Below are 21,304 nucleotides of genomic sequence, written 5' to 3'. Positions count from 1 at the left end.
GTAAACTATGTATACCTGTCTGGACACGCCCCTCTGCTGACTGCTCCTGTGGCTTCTCCCACAGACCCCTGTTTAAAGGCGATTGGAGGCACTGCTCCCCCCTCAGTCTCCGAGATGCAGTGCTCCGTTTTGCTGCTAATAAAAACCTGTCGTTCACCTCCCGTCTCCAAGAGTTATTGATGGTGCATCAGCTATATATATTTTTTGTCACTGTGTGTTTCTCTGCTATTATAATTATATGTGCTTTGTGCTGTGTGTGACTGTTGGTGCTGTGTTTTGTACCTTGGTCCCAGAGGAACTCTGATTCATTTGGCTGTATTCATGGGTATTCATGTATGACAATTAAACTTGAACTTGATTCTGCATTCTATTATTGTTTTCCTTTGGTACTACCTTGGTGTACATAACTTTGGATCAATCTTGTCCGGTTGCCACGGCAGCAGTTTTCACTACATGTGACAGCAACAAACCAGTTACCAGTTCCCAAAGGCATTGCTCACAGACTCCATCCAACAATAAACCAGTAACCAATGATATGGTGAAAACTGGGTAAACCTGATGACTGACAACTCTTCCACACGTCCTGCCCCACTAACCAGATACAAGAGCATTGTCTATGCAAGACCTATTGGCAAGTTAACTTGTATCTAGTTGACCTCTCTCTGTGTTAATCATTCAATGCAATGAACATCAACTTCTCCACCTTGAGTTATCCCCCCTCCCCACACCCCTCTCTCTTTTTCCATTCTCCATTCTGAGTCCCCCTCACCCCTTCTGTTCATCTGCCCATCTCGTCCCTCTCATTCCCTTCTTCCTTCCCTTTCTTCTCCCATAGTCCACTCTCCTTTCCTATCCCTTCAACTTTTCCACCTATCACCTTCCTGCTTCTTACTTCATTCACACATCTGGCTTCACCTAACAACTGCCAGCTTGTACTCCATCCCCTCTCCCTTCCTATTCTGACTTCTTCCCCCTTCCTTTCCAATTCTGGGGGTAATCTAGTTCAAATTTCAAAGGAAATTTAATTTCAAAGTAACCATATATCACTATATACAACCCTACAATTCTTTTTAGAACATAGAACATAGAATAGTACAGCACAGTACAGGCCTTCGGCCCACAATGTTGTGCCAACCCTTAAACCTTGCCTCCCATATATCCCCCCACCTTAAATTCCTCCATATACCTGTCTAATGGTCTTTTAAACTTCATTAGTGTATCTGCCTCCACCACTGACTCAGGCAGTACATTCCACGCACCAACCACCCTCTGAGTGAAAAACCTTCCTCTAATATCCCTCTTGAACTTCCCTCCCCTTACCTTAAAGCCATGTCCTCTTGTACTGAGCAGTGGTGCCCTGGGGAAGAGGCGCTGGCTGTCCACTCTGTCTATTCCTCTTAATATCTTGTATACCTTTATCGTGTCTCCTCTCATCCTGCTTCTCTCCAAAGAGTAAAGCCCTAGCTCCCTTAGTCTCTGATCATAATCCATACTCTCTAAACCAAGTAGCATCCTGGTAAATCTCCTCTGTACCCTTTCCAATGCTTCCACATCCTTCCTATAGTGAGGCGACCAGAACTGGACACAGTACTCCAAGTGTGGCCAAACCAGAGTTTTATAGAGCTGCATCATTACCTTACAACTCTTAAACTGCATCCCTCGATTTATGAAAGCTAACACCCATAAGCTTTCTTAACTACCCTATCTACCTGTGAGGCAACTTTCAGGGATCTGTGGACATGTACCCCCAGATCCCTCTGCTCCTCCACACTACCAAGTATCCTGCCATTTACTTTGTACTCTGCCTTGGAGTTTGTCCTTCCAAACTGTACCACCTCACACTTCTCCGGGTTGAACTCCCATCTGACACTTCTCAGCCCACTTCTGCATCCTATCAATGTCTCTCTGCAATCTTCGACAATCCTCTACACTATCTACAACACCACCAACCTCTGTGTCATCTGCAAACTTGCCAACCCACCCTTCTGCCCCCACATCCAGGTCGTTAATAAAATCACGAAAAGTAGATGTCCCAGAACAGATCCTTGTGGGACACCACTAGTCACAACCCTCCAATCTGAATGTACTCCCTCCACCACAACCCTCTGCCTTCTGCAGGCAAGCCAATTCTGAATCCACCTGGCCAAACTTCCCTGGATCCCATGCCTTCTGACTTTCTGAATAAACCTACCCTGTAGAACCTTATCAATTTTTCTTATGGGCATACTCAGTAAATCCAAGAACTATAATAGAATCACACAAACAAGATGGACAAGCAACCAGTGTTCAAAAGACAACAAACAACAAATACAAAAAAGAACTAATAACTAATAAATAAACAATAAATATCAAGAACATGAGTTGAAGACTTCTTGAAAATGAGTCTGTAGATTATGGGAAAATTTCAGTGACAGTACAAGTCCCATTCATTCAAGAGCCTGATGGCTGAAGGGTAATAACTGTCCCTGAACCTGGTGGTATGAGGCTCCTGTACCTTTTTTCTAATGGCAGTAGCGAGAAGAGAGCATGACTTGGGTGGTGGGGGTCTTTGATGATGGATGCTGTGACAACTCTCTGTGTAGATGTGCTCAATGGTAGGGAGAACTTTACCCATGATGGACTGGGCTGCATCCACTACTTTTTGTAAGATTTTCCATCCAGCAGCATTGGTGTTTCTGTACCAGGTGGTGATGCAACCAATCAATATACTTTCCAATACACATTTATAGAAGTTTATCAAAGCTTTAGATGTCATGCTGAATATTTGCAAACATTTAAGGAAGTAGAGGTGCTGCAGTGTTTTCTTCATAATTGCACTTATGTTCTGGGCCAAGGACCAGTTCTCTGAAATGATAACACTGAGGAATTTAAAGTTGCAGATCCTCACCACCTCTGATTCCCCCATTGAGGACTGGTGGCTCACATACCTCTGGTTTCCATCTCCTGAAGTCAATAATCAGCTCCTTGGTCTTGCTGTCATTTAGTGAGAGGTTGTTGTGGCACCACTCTGCCGGATTTTCATTCTCCCTCCTATATGCTGATACGTTACCACCTTTGATTCAGCCAACAGTGGTGTAGTCACCAAACATAAATATGGCGCTGGATCTGTGCTTAGCCACAGTTATAAGTGTAAAGTGAGTAGAGCAGGAGGTTGAGCACACCTGTGCTGATGGAGATCGAGGAGGTGATGTTGTTGCCAATCTGAAATGACTGGGGTCTGTCCGCAAGTGAGGAAATTGAGGATCCAATTGCACAAGAATGTATTAAGGCCAAGGTCTTGAAGCTTATTGATTAGTTTTGAGGGAATGATAGCATTGAATGTCGAGCTGTAGTCAAATCAAACCTAATCAAGTTTAATTGTCATTCAAACCACACATGGATATAGCCAAATGAGACAGTGTTCCTCTGGAGTCAAGGTGCAAAAACATATATGCGCATTCAAAATAATGTGAAAGAAAGAAAAAGAACATAGTCACATAAGAAAACAAATTTTTAGTCCAAGTGTCTGAGCAACAAGTACTGCAAATTGATGGCTCCTGACAGTCCAGCCTGTAATTCCACTGGTCCAACACTGGAGGGCAGCACCAACAGGTGTGGCCAACCCCCCAAAAAGCCCGGACGCCATGCTACAACGCAAGCCTGAGGACTGAGGCCTAGTCCTAGCTCTAACCGAGCCGACATCGAGCCTCGCTGCTTGCCTAAACACCAAACAAGGAAAGCAAGCCCGTGGCAATCAATGCCCATCAGGGTCTTGCGATCGCAAAAGAAACGTCCAAGACAGTCACTCATGGTTTCCCTGCACACCGCTTTTGTGCTAACTCAAAGGCACCATTTTCAGTGCCTCCGAATAGCATGCAGCAGCATGGTCTGTACCCAGATCATTTCTTCCGAACACAATCCAGCTTCCCCTGTGACCTGACGGCCCGACTCGACCTCCCCAGCCCAACAGGCCGCCTTGCCTTCTCCGAACCACTGGCCAGCTCTTACGACACCCTAGTTGGCTACTCTGAGCTCACTGATGCGTTGGACCTGCTCTACAGATAGTTCTTGGAGTCAAGAATGGCCTTACTCTGTATAAAAATAGATTTAACAAGGAAAAGAAGCACCTTTGGTTGGCCCCCAAGGGGCCACTGCTTGTATATGTACTGCTGTCTTCCTGGAAGTTCACCCATATCTCGATAAAGAGCATTCTGATGTATGCATCTTTGCTGGCCACATGTTCCAGGATTAAGTGAAGAGCCAATGAAATGGCATCTGCTGACAACTTGTTGTGCCAGTAGGCAAATTGAAGCAGACTGAAGTCACTTCTCAGGCAGGAGCTGATATCACCAACCTCTCAAAACACTTCATCACTGTGCATGTAAGCACCACAGGACAATAGACTTTGAGGCAAGTTACCAGGTTCTTCTTAGGCACCGGTAAAATTGAAGCCTGCTTGAAGCCAGTGGGTACATCAGACTGCTGAAGTGAGAGGTTAAAGATGCCTGGGAACATTCCAGCCATTTGATCAGCACAGTACCTAGCCAGGTACCCCATCTGGGCTGGATGCTTTCTGTGGGTTCACCCACCTGAAAGATTCCCTCACATTGGGCTCAGAGACAGAAATCGGTGGCTGTGGGAGTCCATCAAGGTTCCTTCATGTTGCAATGGTCAAAGTGAGCATAGAAATCATAGAGTCCACAGCTGTTGAGTTTACTTCATTGATTCAAGTTTAGTCTGGAATTGCCACTTCGCCCATGAGAGGGCTTTCATACCTGGACCTTTATTGAAAGGTAAAGAATATCAAAAGGCTTAGATAAAAGGCGAACGTGGAGAGGATGTTTCCTATATGGGGACTTTTGGACCAGTAGGCACAACCTCAGAATAGGATGTCCTTAGTGAATGGAAATGAGGAGCAATTTCTTTAGCCAGGCGTGATGAATCTGTGGAATTCATTCTCACAGACAGCTGTGGAGGCCAAATCATTGGGTATATTTAAAGCAGAGATTGATAGGTTTTTGATCAGTAAGGGCATCAAGAAAAGCTGGGAGAAAGGAGTTGAGAGGGAAAATAAATCAGTTGTTTATTGAAGCATGTGAGGGAAGAGAAGTGTGTGCAGCAGGGAGAAGGTGCTCAAAAAGCTGAAAGACCTAAAGGTACATAAGTCACCCTAGGGTTCTGAAAGAAGTAGTGGTAGAGATTGTAGAGGCATTAGTAATAATCTTTCAAAAATCATTGGACTCTGGCATGGTTCCAGAGGACTGGAAAATTGCAAATGTCACTCCACTCTTTAAAAAAGGAGGGAGGCAGCAGGAAGGAAATTATAGATCAGTTAGCTTGACCTCAGTGGTTGGGAAGAGGTTAAGGATGAGGTGATGGAGTACTTGGTGACACAGGACAAGATAGGACAAGGTCAGCATGGTTTCCTTAAGGGAAAATCTTGCCTGACAAAGTTGCTAGAATTCTTTGAGGAGATCACAAGTAGGATAGATAAAGGGGATAGGATGGATGTTGTATATTTTTGGACTTCTCAGAAGGTCTTTAACAAGATACCAAGTTAAGAACCCATGGTATTACAGAAAAGTTACTGGCATGGTTAGAGCGTTGGCTGATTGGTAGGAGGCAGTGAGTGGGAATAAAAGGATCCTTTTCTGGTTGGCTGCCAGTGACTAGTTCTGTTCCACGGGGTCGGTGTTGGGACCACTTCTTTTTATGCTGTATATAAATGATTTAGAGAACGGAATAGATGGCTTTGTTGCCAAGTTTGCAGATGATATGAAGATTGGTGGAGGGGCAGGTAGTGTTGAGGAAACAGGTAGGGTGCAGAAGGACTTAGACAGATTAGGAAAATGGGCAAAAAAATGGCAAATGAAATACAATGTTGGAAAATGCATGGTCGTGCACTTTGTTAGTAGAAATAAATGTGCGGACTATTTTCCAAACAAGGAGAAAATCTAAAAATCTGAGTTGCAAAGGAACTTGTGAGTCCTTGTGCAGAACATCCTAAAGGTTAACTTGCAGGTTGAGTCAATGGTGAGGAAGGCAAATGCAATGTTAGCATTCATTTCAAGAGGTCTAGAATACAAGAGCAGGGATGTGATGCTGAGGCTTTATAAGGCACTGGTGGGGCCTCACCTTGAGTATTGTGAACAGTTTTGGGCTCCTTATCTTAGAAAAGATGTGCTGGCATTGGAGAGGGTTCAGAGGAGGCTCACAAGGATAATTACAGGAGTGAAGTAGTTATCATACAAGGAATGTTTGATGGCTTTGGGTCTGTATTCACTGGAATTTAGAAGGATGAGGGGGAATCTCATTGAAACCTTTCGAATGTTGAAAGGCCTAGGCAGAGTAGATGTGGAAAGGATGTTTCCCATGGTGGGTGATTCTAGGACAAGAGGGCACAGTCTCAGGATAGAGGGGCATCCATTTAAAACAGAGATGCAGAAAAATTTCTTTAGCCAGAGGGTGGTAAATTTGTGGAATTTGTTATCATAGGCAGCCATGGAAGCCAGGTCAATGGGTGTTTTAAAGGCAGAGACTGATAGGTTCTTGATTGGGCATGGCATCAAAGGTTACAGGAAGAAAGCCAGGGAGTGGGGCTGAGGAGGGGGAGAAAGAAGGATCAGCTATGATTAAAAGGTGGAGCAGACTCAATGGGCCAAATAGCCTAATTCTGCTCCTGTGTCTTATGGTCTTATGGACTTAAGACGTGGAGACACAGCCTCAAAATAGAAGGGTGTCCTTTTAGAACTGAGATAACAAGAAATTTTTTGGACAGAGAGTGGTGAATCTGTGGAATTCTTTGCTACAGGCAGCTGTGGAGGCCAAGTATTTATGTATCATTAAGGCAGAGGTTGACAGATTCTTGATTGGTCAGACTATGAAGGGATACAGAGGGAAGGCAGGAGATTGTGGCTGAGAGGAAAATTAGATCAGCCATGATGAAATGACAGAGCAGGCTTGATAGGCCAAATGGCTTAATTCTGCTCCTGTATCTTATGTTCTCATGATTTAATGGTGAAGCAGACTCAATTGGCTTAAGTCTATTCATAAGTCTTATGAAACAGGCCCTTCAGCCTATCTGGCCCATGCCAACCAAGATTCCCAACTAAGCTAGTTCCATTTTCTCACATTTAGCCCATATTCCTCTAAAACTTTCATAGAGTCATAGGAAAGTACTGCACAAAAACAGGCCCATTGGCCCATCTAGTCCATGCCAAAAACTACCTACTCCCATCAACTTGCAATGGGACCAGAGTCCTCCATACCCCTACCATTAATGTATCTCTCCAAACATCTCTAAAACACTGAAATCGAGCTCACAGGCTCCACTTGTGCTGGCAGTTCATTCCGCACTCTCACAACCCTCTGAATGAAGAAGTTTTCCCTCATGTTCCTCTTAAACATTTTACTTTTCACCCTTAACCCATGACCTCTGGTTATAGGCCCACCCAACCACAATGGGAAAACCTGCTTGCATATGCTCTATCTATACACCTCATAATTTTGTATACCTCTATCAAATCTCCTCTCAATCTTCTACGTTCCAAGCAATAAAGTCCTAACCTATTCATTCTCTCCTTATACCTCAGATCCTCAAATCCCAGCAACATCCTTGTACATTTTCTCTGTACTCTTTCAACCTTGTTCACATCTTTCCTGTAGGTAGATGACCGAAACTGCAAATTTCAAATTAGGACTCACCAACGTCTTGTAAAACTTCAATATAATATCCTATCTCCTGTACTCAGTGGATTAGTTTATGAAGGCCAATGTGCCAGAAGTTTCCTTTATAACCTTACCTGCCCGTGACACCATTTTCAATGAACTATGGACCTGTATTCCCAGACTTCATTGAAAGTGGCGTCACAGGTAGATAGATTCCTATCCATGTACATGGCCAAGCATCTTTTAATGGACCTCTTGTACAATAGCTTGGATCGTGACCTCACAATCTGCCTCGTTATAATATTGCAGTTTGTTGACCTGCACCACCCACTCTCTATAACACGATTCTGCATTGTTATTATTTAGCTTGATCTACCTTTGGGGTCGGCATGGTAGAGTAGCGGTTAGCCAAACCCTACTACCGTGCCAGCGACATGGATTGAAATCCACCTCCCCCTGCTGTCTGGAGGGAGTTTGTATGTTCGCCCTGTGACTGCATAGGTTTCCTCCAGGTGCTCTGGTTTCCTCCTACATTCCAAACTCCTGCAGGTTAGTAGGTTATTTGGTCACACAGGTGTATTTGGGAAGTCCAGATTCAAAGTTCAAAGTATATTTATTATCAATATATGTTTACATTATACAGCCTTGAGATTCATCTCCTACAGATGGGCCTATTACCACAATGTGTCTCTAAACCAAAACTACCACAATGCACTGTGTAATGATTTGATCTGTTTGAACAGTGTGCAAGGCAAGCTTTTCACTGACCTCAGTACATGTGACAATAATAAACCAGTGCCAGTACTGATTCTGCTGGGGGCTGGTGTGTACCCAGTGGCTGAATTGTCTCATTCTGTGTGGTGATGTATCAGTGCAAAGATATTTGGAACATTCTGAAAGACAGTGCAGTAGAAATTCATCTCTTTGATTCACTCGTGGGATTGTGACCACATTAAGGCTCACATTCAGCTATTGGAAAACTTACTGCATCACTTGAGCAGACATTTTTGTCAGGTTATGCCTCAGAGAAGATTAGTTTTATTTGTCACATGTAGATTGAACTGTTCTAAACCGCTTCCACAAAGTAACAAATTTCACTTATGTCAGTGATATTAAACCTGATTCAGATTCTAAAACATACAGTGAAATGCATCGTTTGCATCAGGAGAATTGTGCTGGGAAGCAGGACCAGCTGGAAGGTGATATGTTGAAGCCAGATGGGTGGGAAAGGTAAAGGAATGGAGAAGGAATCTGATAGGAAAGGAGAGTGGACCATGGGAGAAAGGGAAGGAGGAGGGCAACCAGAGGGAAGTGATAGGTAGGTGAGAAGAGATTAAAGGTCAGAGTGGAGAATGGAGAAGGAGAGGGAATTTGTTCAGAAGGAGAAATTGATCGCCATGACATCAGTTTGGAGGTTTTACTCCTCCATCTTGAGGGTGCCCTCATCTTGGTGCACAACACAGTAAATGTAACCTACACACAACACATAATGTAATAATAACGACAAAGAAATAAACAAATTATAAGGTGCATTTATGACACAAGGTAAAAAGTGAACAGCATAACACTACTGGGGCTTCATACGTGATGAGGCCTGGGTGGTGGGAGGGAGTTCAATCGTCTCACGGCCTAGAGGAGGAAGCTGTTTCCTATCCCAACAGTTGCCATGGTTCCAGCACCATGTCCACAACCTACCAGCGGTAACCCTAACCCATACGTCTTTGGACAGTGGGAATAAACCGGAGCGCCCAGTGGAAACCCATGCGATCATGCAGACTCCTTACAGACAGTAATAGGAATTGAACCCTGATCATATAGCTTTCCACTAACTGCTACACAACTATGCTGCCCTTTTCTGACTTCATAGGGCACTGGTGCACAATTGACAAATTGACTTGACAATTAAACAAACGTGTTGGAGCAGTGAGCTGGGTGTGCCTAATGACAGAATGTGCTTGCCACTAGGCCAGACCTGTTTTCATTAGTGTCCATCCTGCTGCAGGAAGGAAGATATTTCCTGTTCCCACTAACTAATCATCCCAGTGTCAAACAAACTTCCCTCTTTCCATCTGACAGATGGAAAGCCTCTGACAGGCTGGCATTTCTCAATAATGTCAGGGATGCCCAGTGCATCAACCTGTCTACAGAGACACAAGAGACTGCAGATGCTGGGATCTGAAGCTCCATACAAAATGCTGGAGGAACTTAGTAGGTCAGGCAACATCTGTGGAGGGCTGTGGGTGCATATACAGGATGCTGGCTTTTTAGATTGGCTATCTGTCCTCTATCCTTCCGTCCAGGTGAGAGGTCTCGACCTGAAGCATGGACCGTCCATTTCCTTCCATAAATGCTGCCTGACCCGCAGAGTTCCTCCATCACTTTTAGCGTTACCGAGTCTGGATCTGAACCCTGAGTCCAAAACACCGACAGTTCTTTCTTCCCACACTTTAAAGATAGAGATTAGCTTTATTTGTCACATGTACTTTGAAACATACAGTGAAGTGTGCCGTTTGTGTCAATGACTAACCCAGGCCGAGGATATGCTGGGGGCAGCCTGCAAGTGTTACCATGCTTCTGCATGCCCACAATTTGCTAACCCTAACCCGTATGTCCTTTGGGGTGTGGCAGAAACAGGAACACCCAGAGGAAACCCACACAGTTATACCAAGAACATAAAAACTCCTTACAGACTGGCAAGAATTGAAACCAATCAGTGATCACTGGCACTGTAAAGCTAACCAATATTCTACTGTGGCCAAGGCATGAACTGACAAAAATCCCAGCTTACGTGACGCAGTAATACTTCCATTAGCTGAACGTAAGCCTTCATTGCTACAGGTGGCTGTGGAGTCCAAGTCATTGGGGATATTTAAAGCAGAGGTTGTCAGTAAGGTCATCAAAGGTTACAGGGAGAAGACAGGAGAATGGACTTGAGAGGGAGAATAAATCAGCCATGATTGAATGGCAGAGCAGAATCGATAGGCTGAATAGCCTAATTCTGCTCCTGTGCATTGTGGTCTTATTTCCTGTGTAAAAATATCTCTGGTTTCCAGTGTTGGAGAATCAATAATTAGAGGGTTTAGGGTGTGAAGGGAGAGATTTAATCATCTTATTTAAAGATATAGCAAGGAACAGGCCCTACCATCCATTTGAGTTGGTGCCGTGCAGCAACCCTTGATTTAACCCTAGCCTGATCGTGGACAATTTCCAATGACCAATTAACCTACTACCAATGTGTCTTTGGTCTGTGGGAGGAAACCAGAGCACCCATTCATTCTACAAGGAGGATGTAAAAACTCCTTACAGAGACACCAGGACTGAACTCCAAACTCCAACCCCACAATCCCACTAACTGAATCAGAGAGCGAAATTTCTACAGCTTCATTCAAAAATGCTGCTCGACCCATCGAGTTCCTCCAGCAAGTTGTTTGTTGTTCCAGATTCCAGTGTCTGCTAGCCCTGGTGTCTCCGGTAAACTCATCTACACGATGGTTGTGCAACTGGATTCAATTACCTGCAAGCAGTTTATTGTTCAAATAGTTCAATAGTTCCATTTAATGTCGGAGAATGTATACAATATACATCCTGAAATCCTTGTTCTTCGCAGACATCCACGAAAACAGGAGAGTGTCTCAAAGAATAAGTTAATTAAAACATTAGAACCCCAAAGCCCCCTTCTCCCCTCTACCACACACAAGCAGTAGCCCAAAGCAACTGCTAACCCCCACCCACTTCCGAAAATAAAAAGCATTACCGCCATCCACCACACCAGTTCCCCCAATAAAGGCCATGAAGCGAGAGGGGAGACATAACAAAACAACTCGCTGATTTACTGTGTTAAAAGTCTGTCACACACCTTTTTTTCTGAGCTCTGTGACCCAAGACTCAGCAACAATCTCTCACCCACTTCTTCTCCCAGAGAGTTGTGGGGGTCTGGAATGCACTGCCTCGGAAGGTAGTGGAGGCCAATTCTCTGGATGCTTTCAAGAAGGAGCTAGATAGGTATCTTATGGATAGGGGAATCAAGGGATATGGGGACAAGGCAGGAACCGAGTATTGATAAGAATTGATCAGCCATGATCTCAAAATGGCGGTGCAGGCTCAAATGGCCGAATGGTCTACTTCTGCACCTATTGTCTATTGAGAGAGAGAGCACAACTCTCCGAGTGCACAGCCTCCGACAGCGGATCCGCTATTCCCGATGTTCCGTTCTCTCCTGCAACACTTCAGCTGGGGGCTCCTGCTTAGAATCAGCCCGTCCACAGGGCTGCGAAAGCTTGGCCTGAAGGCGCACTCGTCCTCTATCCGCCTCCTTGGGATGTCAAAAAGCAGTGCAAAGCATTTATGTTCACACACAAGATGCTGGAGGAACTCAGCAGGTCAGGCAGCATCTGTGGAGAGGAATAAACAGTTGACGTTCCAGGCTGAGACCCTTCATCAGAAACCTTTATCATTATGGGTTCCCAACATTAGCTCCAGGGACCCCTTGGTTAATGGTGGGGGTCCATGGCATAAAAAAGGTTGGGAACCCCTCCTTCATCAGGAGTCCTGATGTAGGGTTTTCACCCAAAACATCAACTGCTTATTCCTCTCCATAGTTGCTGCCAGACCTGCTGAGTTCCTCCAGCATTTTGAGTGCATTGGCCAATATTTCCAGCATCTGTATAATCTCTTGTGGTTATAATCTGCTATGGTTGAAGTTTCATTGGACACTACACACAATGAGCTAACCGTGATCAGATGCAGGCAGCTGACTATTTAGTAAGCTGCTTTTGAGAGCCTGCCCCTTCCTCTCCTGGCCTGATGTAGGGTTTCGGCCCAGAAAGTCAACTCTTTATTCCTCCAGCATTTTGTGTGTGTTGCATGATTTCCAGCATTGGCAGAATCTCTTGTGTTTAGGGTTCATATTTAGTTGGGGCTATTCAAAAGTGCAAAGCCTACTCCCCTTGAAGCAAAGTTTGACTCTGTCCTTGTCTCTCTCTACAGGTGCGTCTTCTACGGATTCAGAAGGTGAGGGAGAGATGTTTCACTCACATGCTGGTGGCATGTCACAGTAAGTACCAATGTTTATTAGCGTGCAACAGCCTGCCACCACGTGCACCACATGTCCCCTGTGGTGTGCAAGGGTGTGGCAGTGAGCGTGCAAGTCCAAGAGCAGAAATGCAAAAGACACACACTGTGTACTTGAACCTTGTGTTAAATGTACTTTGGTCAGTACATTAAAGTACATTAGAGTTACTCTGCAAGACTTCAGGCATGAGTGTGTAATAACCTCTCCATAAACGTGTAAGTCACCATGTAAATGTGCAAAAATACCACAGGAAGTATTAAAGTCAAATTGACTCAAGTACAATTAGTACCCCTCAACCATTAGGCTCTTGAACAAAAGGAGAGAACTACATTTAGCTTCACTTGTCCCATCATTGAACCGTCCCCACAACCAATGGACTCACTTTCAAGGACTCTTCATCTCATGTTCTCGGTATTTATTGCTATTTGTATTTGCACAGTTTGTTCTCTTCTGAACTCTGGTTGATTTTTCATTTATCATGTTACAATTACTATTCTATAGATTTGTTGAGTATGCCCACAAGAAAATGAATCTCAGGGTTGTATATAATACTTTGATAATAAAGTTTACTTTGAAATTAGAAAGAGTGCAGGAAAGATTGTTTACAAGAATGTTGCCAGGTCTTGGGGTAAATGAGTCAGATATAGGGAGAGATCGGACAGGAGAATGAGGGGTGACCTTACAGAGGTGTATAAAGCCATGATGAGCATAGATAGGGTGAATGTACTCAGTCTTTCGGCTCTCCCCACAACTGGGGAGTAGGTATAACCTTAAGGTGAGAGAGGAAAAATTTGAGAGGAACTTGAGGGGAACTTTTTTCACCCAGAGGGTGGTATGGAATATCAAGCACCCGGAGAAAGTAGTTGAGACAGATACAATAGCAGCCTTTAAAGGACTGTTGGACAGATACATGATACGAAAGTGAGCAGCACTATAGTGTAGTGGTTAGCATAACACTATTAGAATGCCACCAACCTCTGCTTCAATGTCGCAAGAGCAAAGGAGCTGGTTGTGGACTACAGGAGGAACGGAGACAGGCTACCCCTATAGACATCAATGGATCTGGGGTTGAGAGGGTGAACAGCTTTAAGTTCCTCAGCATACACATCACCGAGGATCTAACGTGGTCTGTACATATCGGCTGTGTGGTGAAAACAGCACAACAGTGCTTCTTTCACCTCAGACAATTGAAGAACTTTGGTATGGGCTCTCAAATCCTAAGGACTTTGTACAGAGGCACAATTGAGAGCATCCTGACTGGCTGCATCACTGCCTGGTTTGGGAACTATACTTCCCTCAATCATAGGATTCTGCAGAGAGTGGTGTGGACAGCCCAGCGCATCTGATAGATAGATAGATACTTTATTCATCCCCATGGGGAAATTCAACATTTTTTCCAATGTCCCATACACTTATTGTAGCAAAACTAATTACATGCAATACTTAACTCAGTAAAAATATGATATGCATCTAAAATCACCCTCTCAAAAAGCATTAATAATAGCTTTTAAAAAGTTCTTAAGTAGTTTACTTAAATACATTGAGTCCTAACCCCGGCACTTTAACATACCTTACTCCTGGCGGTTGAATTGTAAAGCCGAATGGCATTGGGGAGTATTGATCTCTTCATCCTGTCTGAGGAGCATTGCATCGATAGCAACCTGTCGCTGAAACTGCTTCTCTGTCTCTGGATGGTGCTATGCAGAGGATGTTCAGGGTTTTCCATAATTGACCGTAGCCTACTCAGCGCCCTTCGCTCTGCTACCTATGTTATACTCTCCAGTACTTTGCCCACGACAGAGCCCGCCTTCCTTACCAGCTTATTAAGACGTGAGGCGTCCCTCTTCTTAATGCTGCCTCCCCAACACGCCACCACAAAGAAGAGGGCGCTCTCCACAACTGACCTATAGAACATCTTCAGCATCTCACTACAAACATTGAATGACGCCAACCTTCTAAGGAAGTACAGTCGACTCTGTGCCTTCCTGCACAAGGCATCTGTGTTGGCAGTCCAGTCTAGCTTCTCGTCTAACTGTACTCCCAGATACTTGTAGGTCTTAACCTGCTCCACACATTCTCCATTAATGATCACTGGCTACATATGAGGCCTAGATCTCCTAAAGTCCACCACCATCTCCTTGGTCTTGGTGATAGTGAGACGCAGGTAGTTTGAGTTGCACCATATCACAAAGTCCTGTATCAGTTTCCTATACTCTTCCTCCTGTCCATTCCTGACACACCCCACTATGGCCGTGTCATCAGCGAACTTCTGCACATGGCAGGACTCTGAGTTATATTGGAAGTCTGATGTGTACAGGGTGAACAGGACCGGAGAGAGCACGGTCCCCTGCGGCGCTCCTGTGCTGCTGACCACCGTGTCAGACCTACAGTCTCCCAACCGCACATACTGAGGTCTATCTGTCAAGTAGTCCACTATCCAATCCACCATGTGAGAGTCTACTCCCATCTCCGTTAGTTTGTGCCTTAAGATCTTGGGCTGGATGGTGTTAAAAGCACTAGAGAACTTCCCACTACTCAGGACATTTACAAAGAGAAGTGTTTAAAAAGGGCCCGAAGAATCATTAGGGACCCGAGTCACCCCAACCACAATCTGTTACAGTTGCTATCATCCGGGAAATGATACCGCAGCATAAAGCTAGGACCAACAGGCTCTGGGACAGCTTCTTCCACCAGGCCATCAGACTGATTAATTCATGCTGATACAATTATATTTCTATGTTATATTGACTGTCCTGTTGTACATACTATTTATTACAAATTACTATAAATTGCACATTGCACATTTGAATTGAATTGAATTGACTTTATTACTTACATCCTTCATATACATGAGTAAAGATCTTTACGTTACGTTTGCAATTTATAGTAACTTAGGCGGAGACGTAATGTAACGATTTTTACTCTTCATGTACGTGAAGAAAGTAAGTAATAAAGTCAATTCAATTCAACCTGGGTTCAATTCTGCCGCAGTCTCTAAGGAATTTGTATGTTTTCCCTATGACCGCATGGGTATCCTCCCACATCCTAAGGAATGTGTATGTTTTCCCTATGACCGCATGGGTTTCCTCCCACATCCTAAGGAATTTGTATGTTTTCCCTATGACCGCATGGGTTTCCTCCCACATCCTAAGGAATTTGTATGTTTTCCCTATGACCGCATGGGTATCCTCCCACATCCTAAGGAATGTGTATGTTTTCCCTATGACCGCATGGGTTTCCTCCCACATCCTAAGGAATTTGCATGTTTTCCCTATGACCGCATGGGTATCCTCCCACATCCTAAGGAATGTGTATGTTTTCCCTATGACCGCATGGGTTTCCTCCCACATCCTAAGGAATTTGTATGTTTTCCCTATGACCGCATGGGTTTCCTCCCACATCCTAAGGAATGTGTATGTTTTCCCTATGACCGCATGGGTATCCTCCCACATCCTAAGGAATGTGTATGTTTTCCCTATGACCGCATGGGTTTCCTCCCACATCCTAAGGAATTTGTATGTTTTCCCTATGACCGCATGGGTTTCCTCCCACACCTAAGGAATTTGTATGTTTTCTCTATGACCGCATGGGTTTTCTCCCACATCCTAAGGAATTTGTATGTTTTCCCTATGACCGCATGGGTTTCCTCCCACATCCTAAGGAATTTGCATGTTTTCCCTATGACCGCATGGGTTTTCTCCCACGTCTTAAGGAATTTGTATGTTTTCTCTATGACCGCATGGGTTTTCTCCCACGTCTTAAGGAATTTGTATGTTTTCCCTATGACCGCATGGGTTTTCTCCCACATCCTAAGGAATGTGTATGTTTTCCCTATGACCGCATGGGTTTCCTCCCACATCCTAAGGAATTTGTATGTTTTCTCTATGACCGCATGGGTTTCCTCCCACATCCTAAGGAATTTGTATGTTTTCCCTATGACCGCATGGGTTTTCTCCCACATCCTAAGGAATTTGTATGTTTTCCCTATGACCGCATGGGTTTCCTCCCACATCCTAAGGAATTTGTATGTTTTCCCTATGACTGCATGGGTTTCCTCCCACATCCTAAGGAATTTGTATGTTTTCCCTATGACCTCATGGGTTTCCTCCCACATCCTAAGGAATTTGCATGTTTTCCCTATGACCGCATGGGTTTCCTCCCACATCCTAAGGAATGTGTATGTTTTCCCTATGAGCGCATGGGTATCCTCCCACATCCTAAGGAATTTGTATGTTTTCCCTATGACCGCATGGGTTTCCTCCCACGTTCTAAGGAATTTGTATGTTTTCCCTATGACCGCATGGGTTTCCTCCCACATCCTAAGGAATTTGTATGTTTTCCCTATGACCGCATGGGTTTCCTCCCACGTTCTAAGGAATTTGTATGTTTTCCCTATGACCGCATGGGTTTCCTCCCACGTCTTAAGGAATTTGCATGTTTTCCCTATGACCGCATGGGTTTCCTCCCACATCCTAAGGAATGTGTATGTTTTCCCTATGAGCGCATGGGTATCCTCCCACATCCTAAGGAATTTGTATGTTTTCCCTATGACCGCATGGGTTTCCTCCCACGTTCTAAGGAATTTGTATGTTTTCCCTATGACCGCATGGGTTTCCTCCCACATCCTAAGGAATTTGTATGTTTTCCCTATGACCGCATGGGTTTCCTCCCACGTTCTAAGGAATTTGTATGTTTTCCCTATGACCGCATGGGTTTCCTCCCACGTCTTAAGGAATTTGCATGTTTTCCCTATGACCGCATGGGTTTCCTCCCACATCCTAAGGAATTTGTATGTTTTCCCTATGACCGCATGGGTTTCCTCCCACGTTCTAAGGAATTTGTATGTTTTCCCTATGACCGCATGGGTTTTCTCCCACCTCCTAAGGAATTTGTATGTTTTCCCTATGACCGCATGGGTTTCCTCCCACGTCTTAAGGAATTTGTATGTTTTCCCTATGACCGCATGGGTTTCCTGCCACGTCCTAAGGAATTTGTATGTTTTCCCTATGACCGCATGGGTTTCCTGCCACGTCCTAAGGAATTTGTATGTTTTCCCTATGACCGCATGGGTTTCCTGCCACGTCCTAAGGAATTTGTATGTTTTCCCTATGACCGCATGGGTTTCCTGCCACGTCCTAAGGAATTTGTATGTTTTCCCTATGACCGCATGGGTTTCCTGCCACGTCCTTAGGAATTTGTATGTTTTCCCTATGACCGCATGGGTTTCCTCCCACGTCCTAAGGAATTTGAATGTTTTCCCTATGACCGCATGGGTTTCCTCCCACGTCTTAAGGAATTTGTATGTTTTCCCTATGACCGCATGGGTTTCCTGCCACGTCCTAAGGAATTTGTATGTTTTCCCTATGACTGCATGGGTTTCCTCCCACATCCTAAGGAATTTGTATGTTTTCCCTATGACCGCATGGGTTTCCTCCCACATCCTAAGGAATTTGTATGTTTTCCCTATGACCTCATGGGTTTTCTCCCACGTCCTAAGGAATTTGTATGTTTTCCCTATGACCGCATGGGTTTCCTCCCACATCCTAAGGAATTTGTATGTTTTCCCTATGACCTCATGGGTTTTCTCCCACGTCCTAAGGAATTTGTATGTTTTCCCTATGACCGCATGGGTTTCCTCCCACATCGTAAGGAATGTGTATGTTTTCCCTATGACCGCATGGGTATCCTCCCACATCCTAAGGAATTTGTATGTTTTCCCTATGACCGCATGGGTATCCTCCCACATCCTAAGGAATTTGTATGTTTTCCCTATGACTGCATGGCTATCCTCCCACATCCTAAGGAATTTGTATGTTTTCCCTATGACCGCATGGCTATCCTCCCACATCCTAAGGAATTTGTATGTTTTCCCTATGACCGCATGGCTATCCTCCCACATTCTAAGGACTTAGCAGTTCATGAGTTGTCGCAGTGCTATGCTGCTGCTGAAAGTGTGGGTACACTTGTGAGATGCCCCCAGTATAATCCTTGTACCGTGCAGATAGTTGGCACAGACGGTTCATTTCACTGTATGTTCTAATGATACAATGTTCAGAGTTCAAAGTAAATTTAGGATCAAAGTACGTTTTGATGTTTTGACTTGCATGTTTCAAATAAAGGTAATCTATATGTTTAGATCATAGAGCACAGTACAGCTCAGGAACAGGTCCTTCAGCCCACAACCAGGATACTGCGTCAAACTAATTAAGTTCATGTGTGTTGAGTAAAATGAAATTAGTGTAATTAGGAGTTTGATGGTCAGCATGAACTCATCAGAGGCCCTGTGCCTTTGCTATATGACTCTATGGCTAAATCTTGAATTTTGTCTTTGAATCATTTGACCAACCCTCTGGGTTACTAGTTCAACAGCTTTCTAACAGAAACTCTTGGTGTAGGAAGTCAGAGTGTGGGAATTATTTGAGTGACAGTCTCACAGAAACATCATCATCATCACCATTTTGTGCCTTGTCATATGACATCATCATTTTGTGCTGTGTTGTATGACGTAGACAATCATGGTTTTCGACCATGATTGTTCTTGGCAAATATTTCTACAGGAGTGGTTTGCCATTGCCTTCTTCCGGACAGTGTCTTTACAAGACGGGTGACCCCAGCCATTATCAATACTCTCCAGAGATTGTCTGCCTGGCGTCAGTGGTCTCATAACCAGGACTTGTGGTGCACACCAGCTGCTCATACGACCATCCACCACCTGCTCCCACGGCTTCATGTGACCCTGATCAGAGGGCCCAAGCAGGTACTACACCTTGCCCAAAGGTGACCTGCAGGCTAGCGGAGAGATAGAGCACCTTACATCTACTTTGGTAGACACATATCTCCACCCACTACCCACTAACAGAAACAGCTAGAGTGCTACACGTGGGTTATCCTTCAGTAAGTGAGTATGGCTGGAGTGTCTGCTACACCGTGCAGTTTGACCACATCTGTCCATGACGTGTAGAGAGTGCAGTGGGAGTGGGTCACATGGAAAGAATTAATTGTTCAGGTTTCATTGTCATTCAACCATACACGTGAATATAGCCAAACAAAAAAAGTGTTCTTCCGGGGCCAAGGTGCAGAACACAGTCACACACAGCACATGCAGTTATGATGATGGTAGAAAAAGATACAGTCACAAAAGATAATATAAATCAAGTCCCTGAGTAGTTTGGCTTGTAGATCAATGGTCTTGGAGCTACGTTTCTGCAAGAGCAAGCATGTAGCAGTTCCTCATCTCAAGCTCGTGCAGACACAGGCGAACATTATCCAGCTTGTCTCCCAGAGCTGTAGGAACTGTAGAAGACTATGGGGTGACTTCAGCTGCGACTTTGGCGGAGAAGCCTGCGGAGTGACTTTAGCAGAGTGAGCATCTCACCAAGGGTGTCGTAAGAGTAAGGAGGGAACAGCCCTGAAGACTCATTAAATGGATTCCAGGGGTGAGAAGAGAGTGGGCAGGATGGGCTGACACTCTCTAGAGTATTAAAAAAAAGATGATCTCATTGAAATGTACAAAATCCTGACAGCTAAATGCAGGGCTGATGTCATAGGGTCATGGAAACAGGCCCTCTGGCCCAACTCTTCCACACTTCCTGAGGGACTTATCTATAATCATCCCATTTGGCCCATATCCATCTATTCCTTTTCTATCCATGTAGTTGTCGAAATTCTTTTTAAACTCCGTGATAGTTCCCATCTCTGACACTTCCTCTGGTAGCTCGTTTCATCCTCTTGCCCTTTTAAAATCTTTCCCGTCTCACCTTAAACCTACGTCCTCTAGTTTTAGGTTCCCCTGCTTTTGGGAAAAGTCTATTTACCCTATCTATGCCCCTTCACGATTTTATAAGCCCCTTGCAGATCATCATTCATCCTCGTGTGCTCCAGTGAGAACAATCGCAGCCTGAACCTGATGACGGATCTCGGCCCGAAACTGTAGCTACTTATTCCTCTCCATAGGTGCTGCCTGACTTGCAGAGTTCCTCCAGCATTTTGTGTGTCTGACAATCTCAGCCTATCAAATCTCTCCTTACAACTCAAAACCCTCCACATATTCCCCAGCTGATAACATTGGTTTATTATTGTCACACTTACCGAGATACATTGAAAAGCTTTGGTTTTGGTTCCATCCAGACTGATGATGCTATACATGCATATGTTGAGCTATTAAAAATAAAACAATGTAGAATATAATATATATACACACAAATAAAGGTGCTGGAAAAGGGCCAGATCCCACCCACTTTGCTCATGGACTATTTGTCGCACTCACTTCAGGGAAGGAGGTTATATAGCATCGATAACAGCACCAGCACACTCGAGAATGGTTACTTTCACCAAACAGTAAAGGTGATCAACACCTCCACCCACTAACCCACCCCAACACCGTTACTTAATCGTTTCCTGTCAGTCACCGTATGTACAGACACTCCTGTGCCTAGTGTCACTTTATAGACATACAATCAATCTATGTGTATAAGCTACCTAATATATTTATATTTATTGTGTTTTTGTTATTGTTTTATTTATCTTGTTGTGTTTATTTGTGCTGCATTAAATCCAGAGTAACAATTATTTTGTTCTTCTTTACAC

General features: G+C 44.3%; 1 protein-coding gene across 4 annotated transcripts in view; it reads left to right on the top strand.

Annotated features, from left to right (window-relative positions):
• palld (palladin, cytoskeletal associated protein) overlaps window positions 1–21,304 on the top strand; it is a 490,195-nt gene that overhangs the window by 214,429 nt on the left and 254,462 nt on the right. For all 4 annotated transcript variants that reach the window (XM_073047881.1, XM_073047880.1, XM_073047882.1 and 1 more), the window contains one exon: window positions 12,634–12,700. In XM_073047881.1, the coding sequence (XP_072903982.1) occupies window positions 12,634–12,700 (67 nt within the window). The remainder of the gene's footprint in view (window positions 1–12,633; window positions 12,701–21,304) is intronic.

Source organism: Hemitrygon akajei, chromosome 6 (genome assembly GCF_048418815.1).
Source record: "Hemitrygon akajei chromosome 6, sHemAka1.3, whole genome shotgun sequence".
NCBI classification, from domain to species: Eukaryota; Metazoa; Chordata; class Chondrichthyes; order Myliobatiformes; family Dasyatidae; genus Hemitrygon; species Hemitrygon akajei.
The sequence above is the reverse complement of the archived record's forward strand: the minus strand, read 5'-3'. Positions and strand labels throughout refer to the sequence as shown.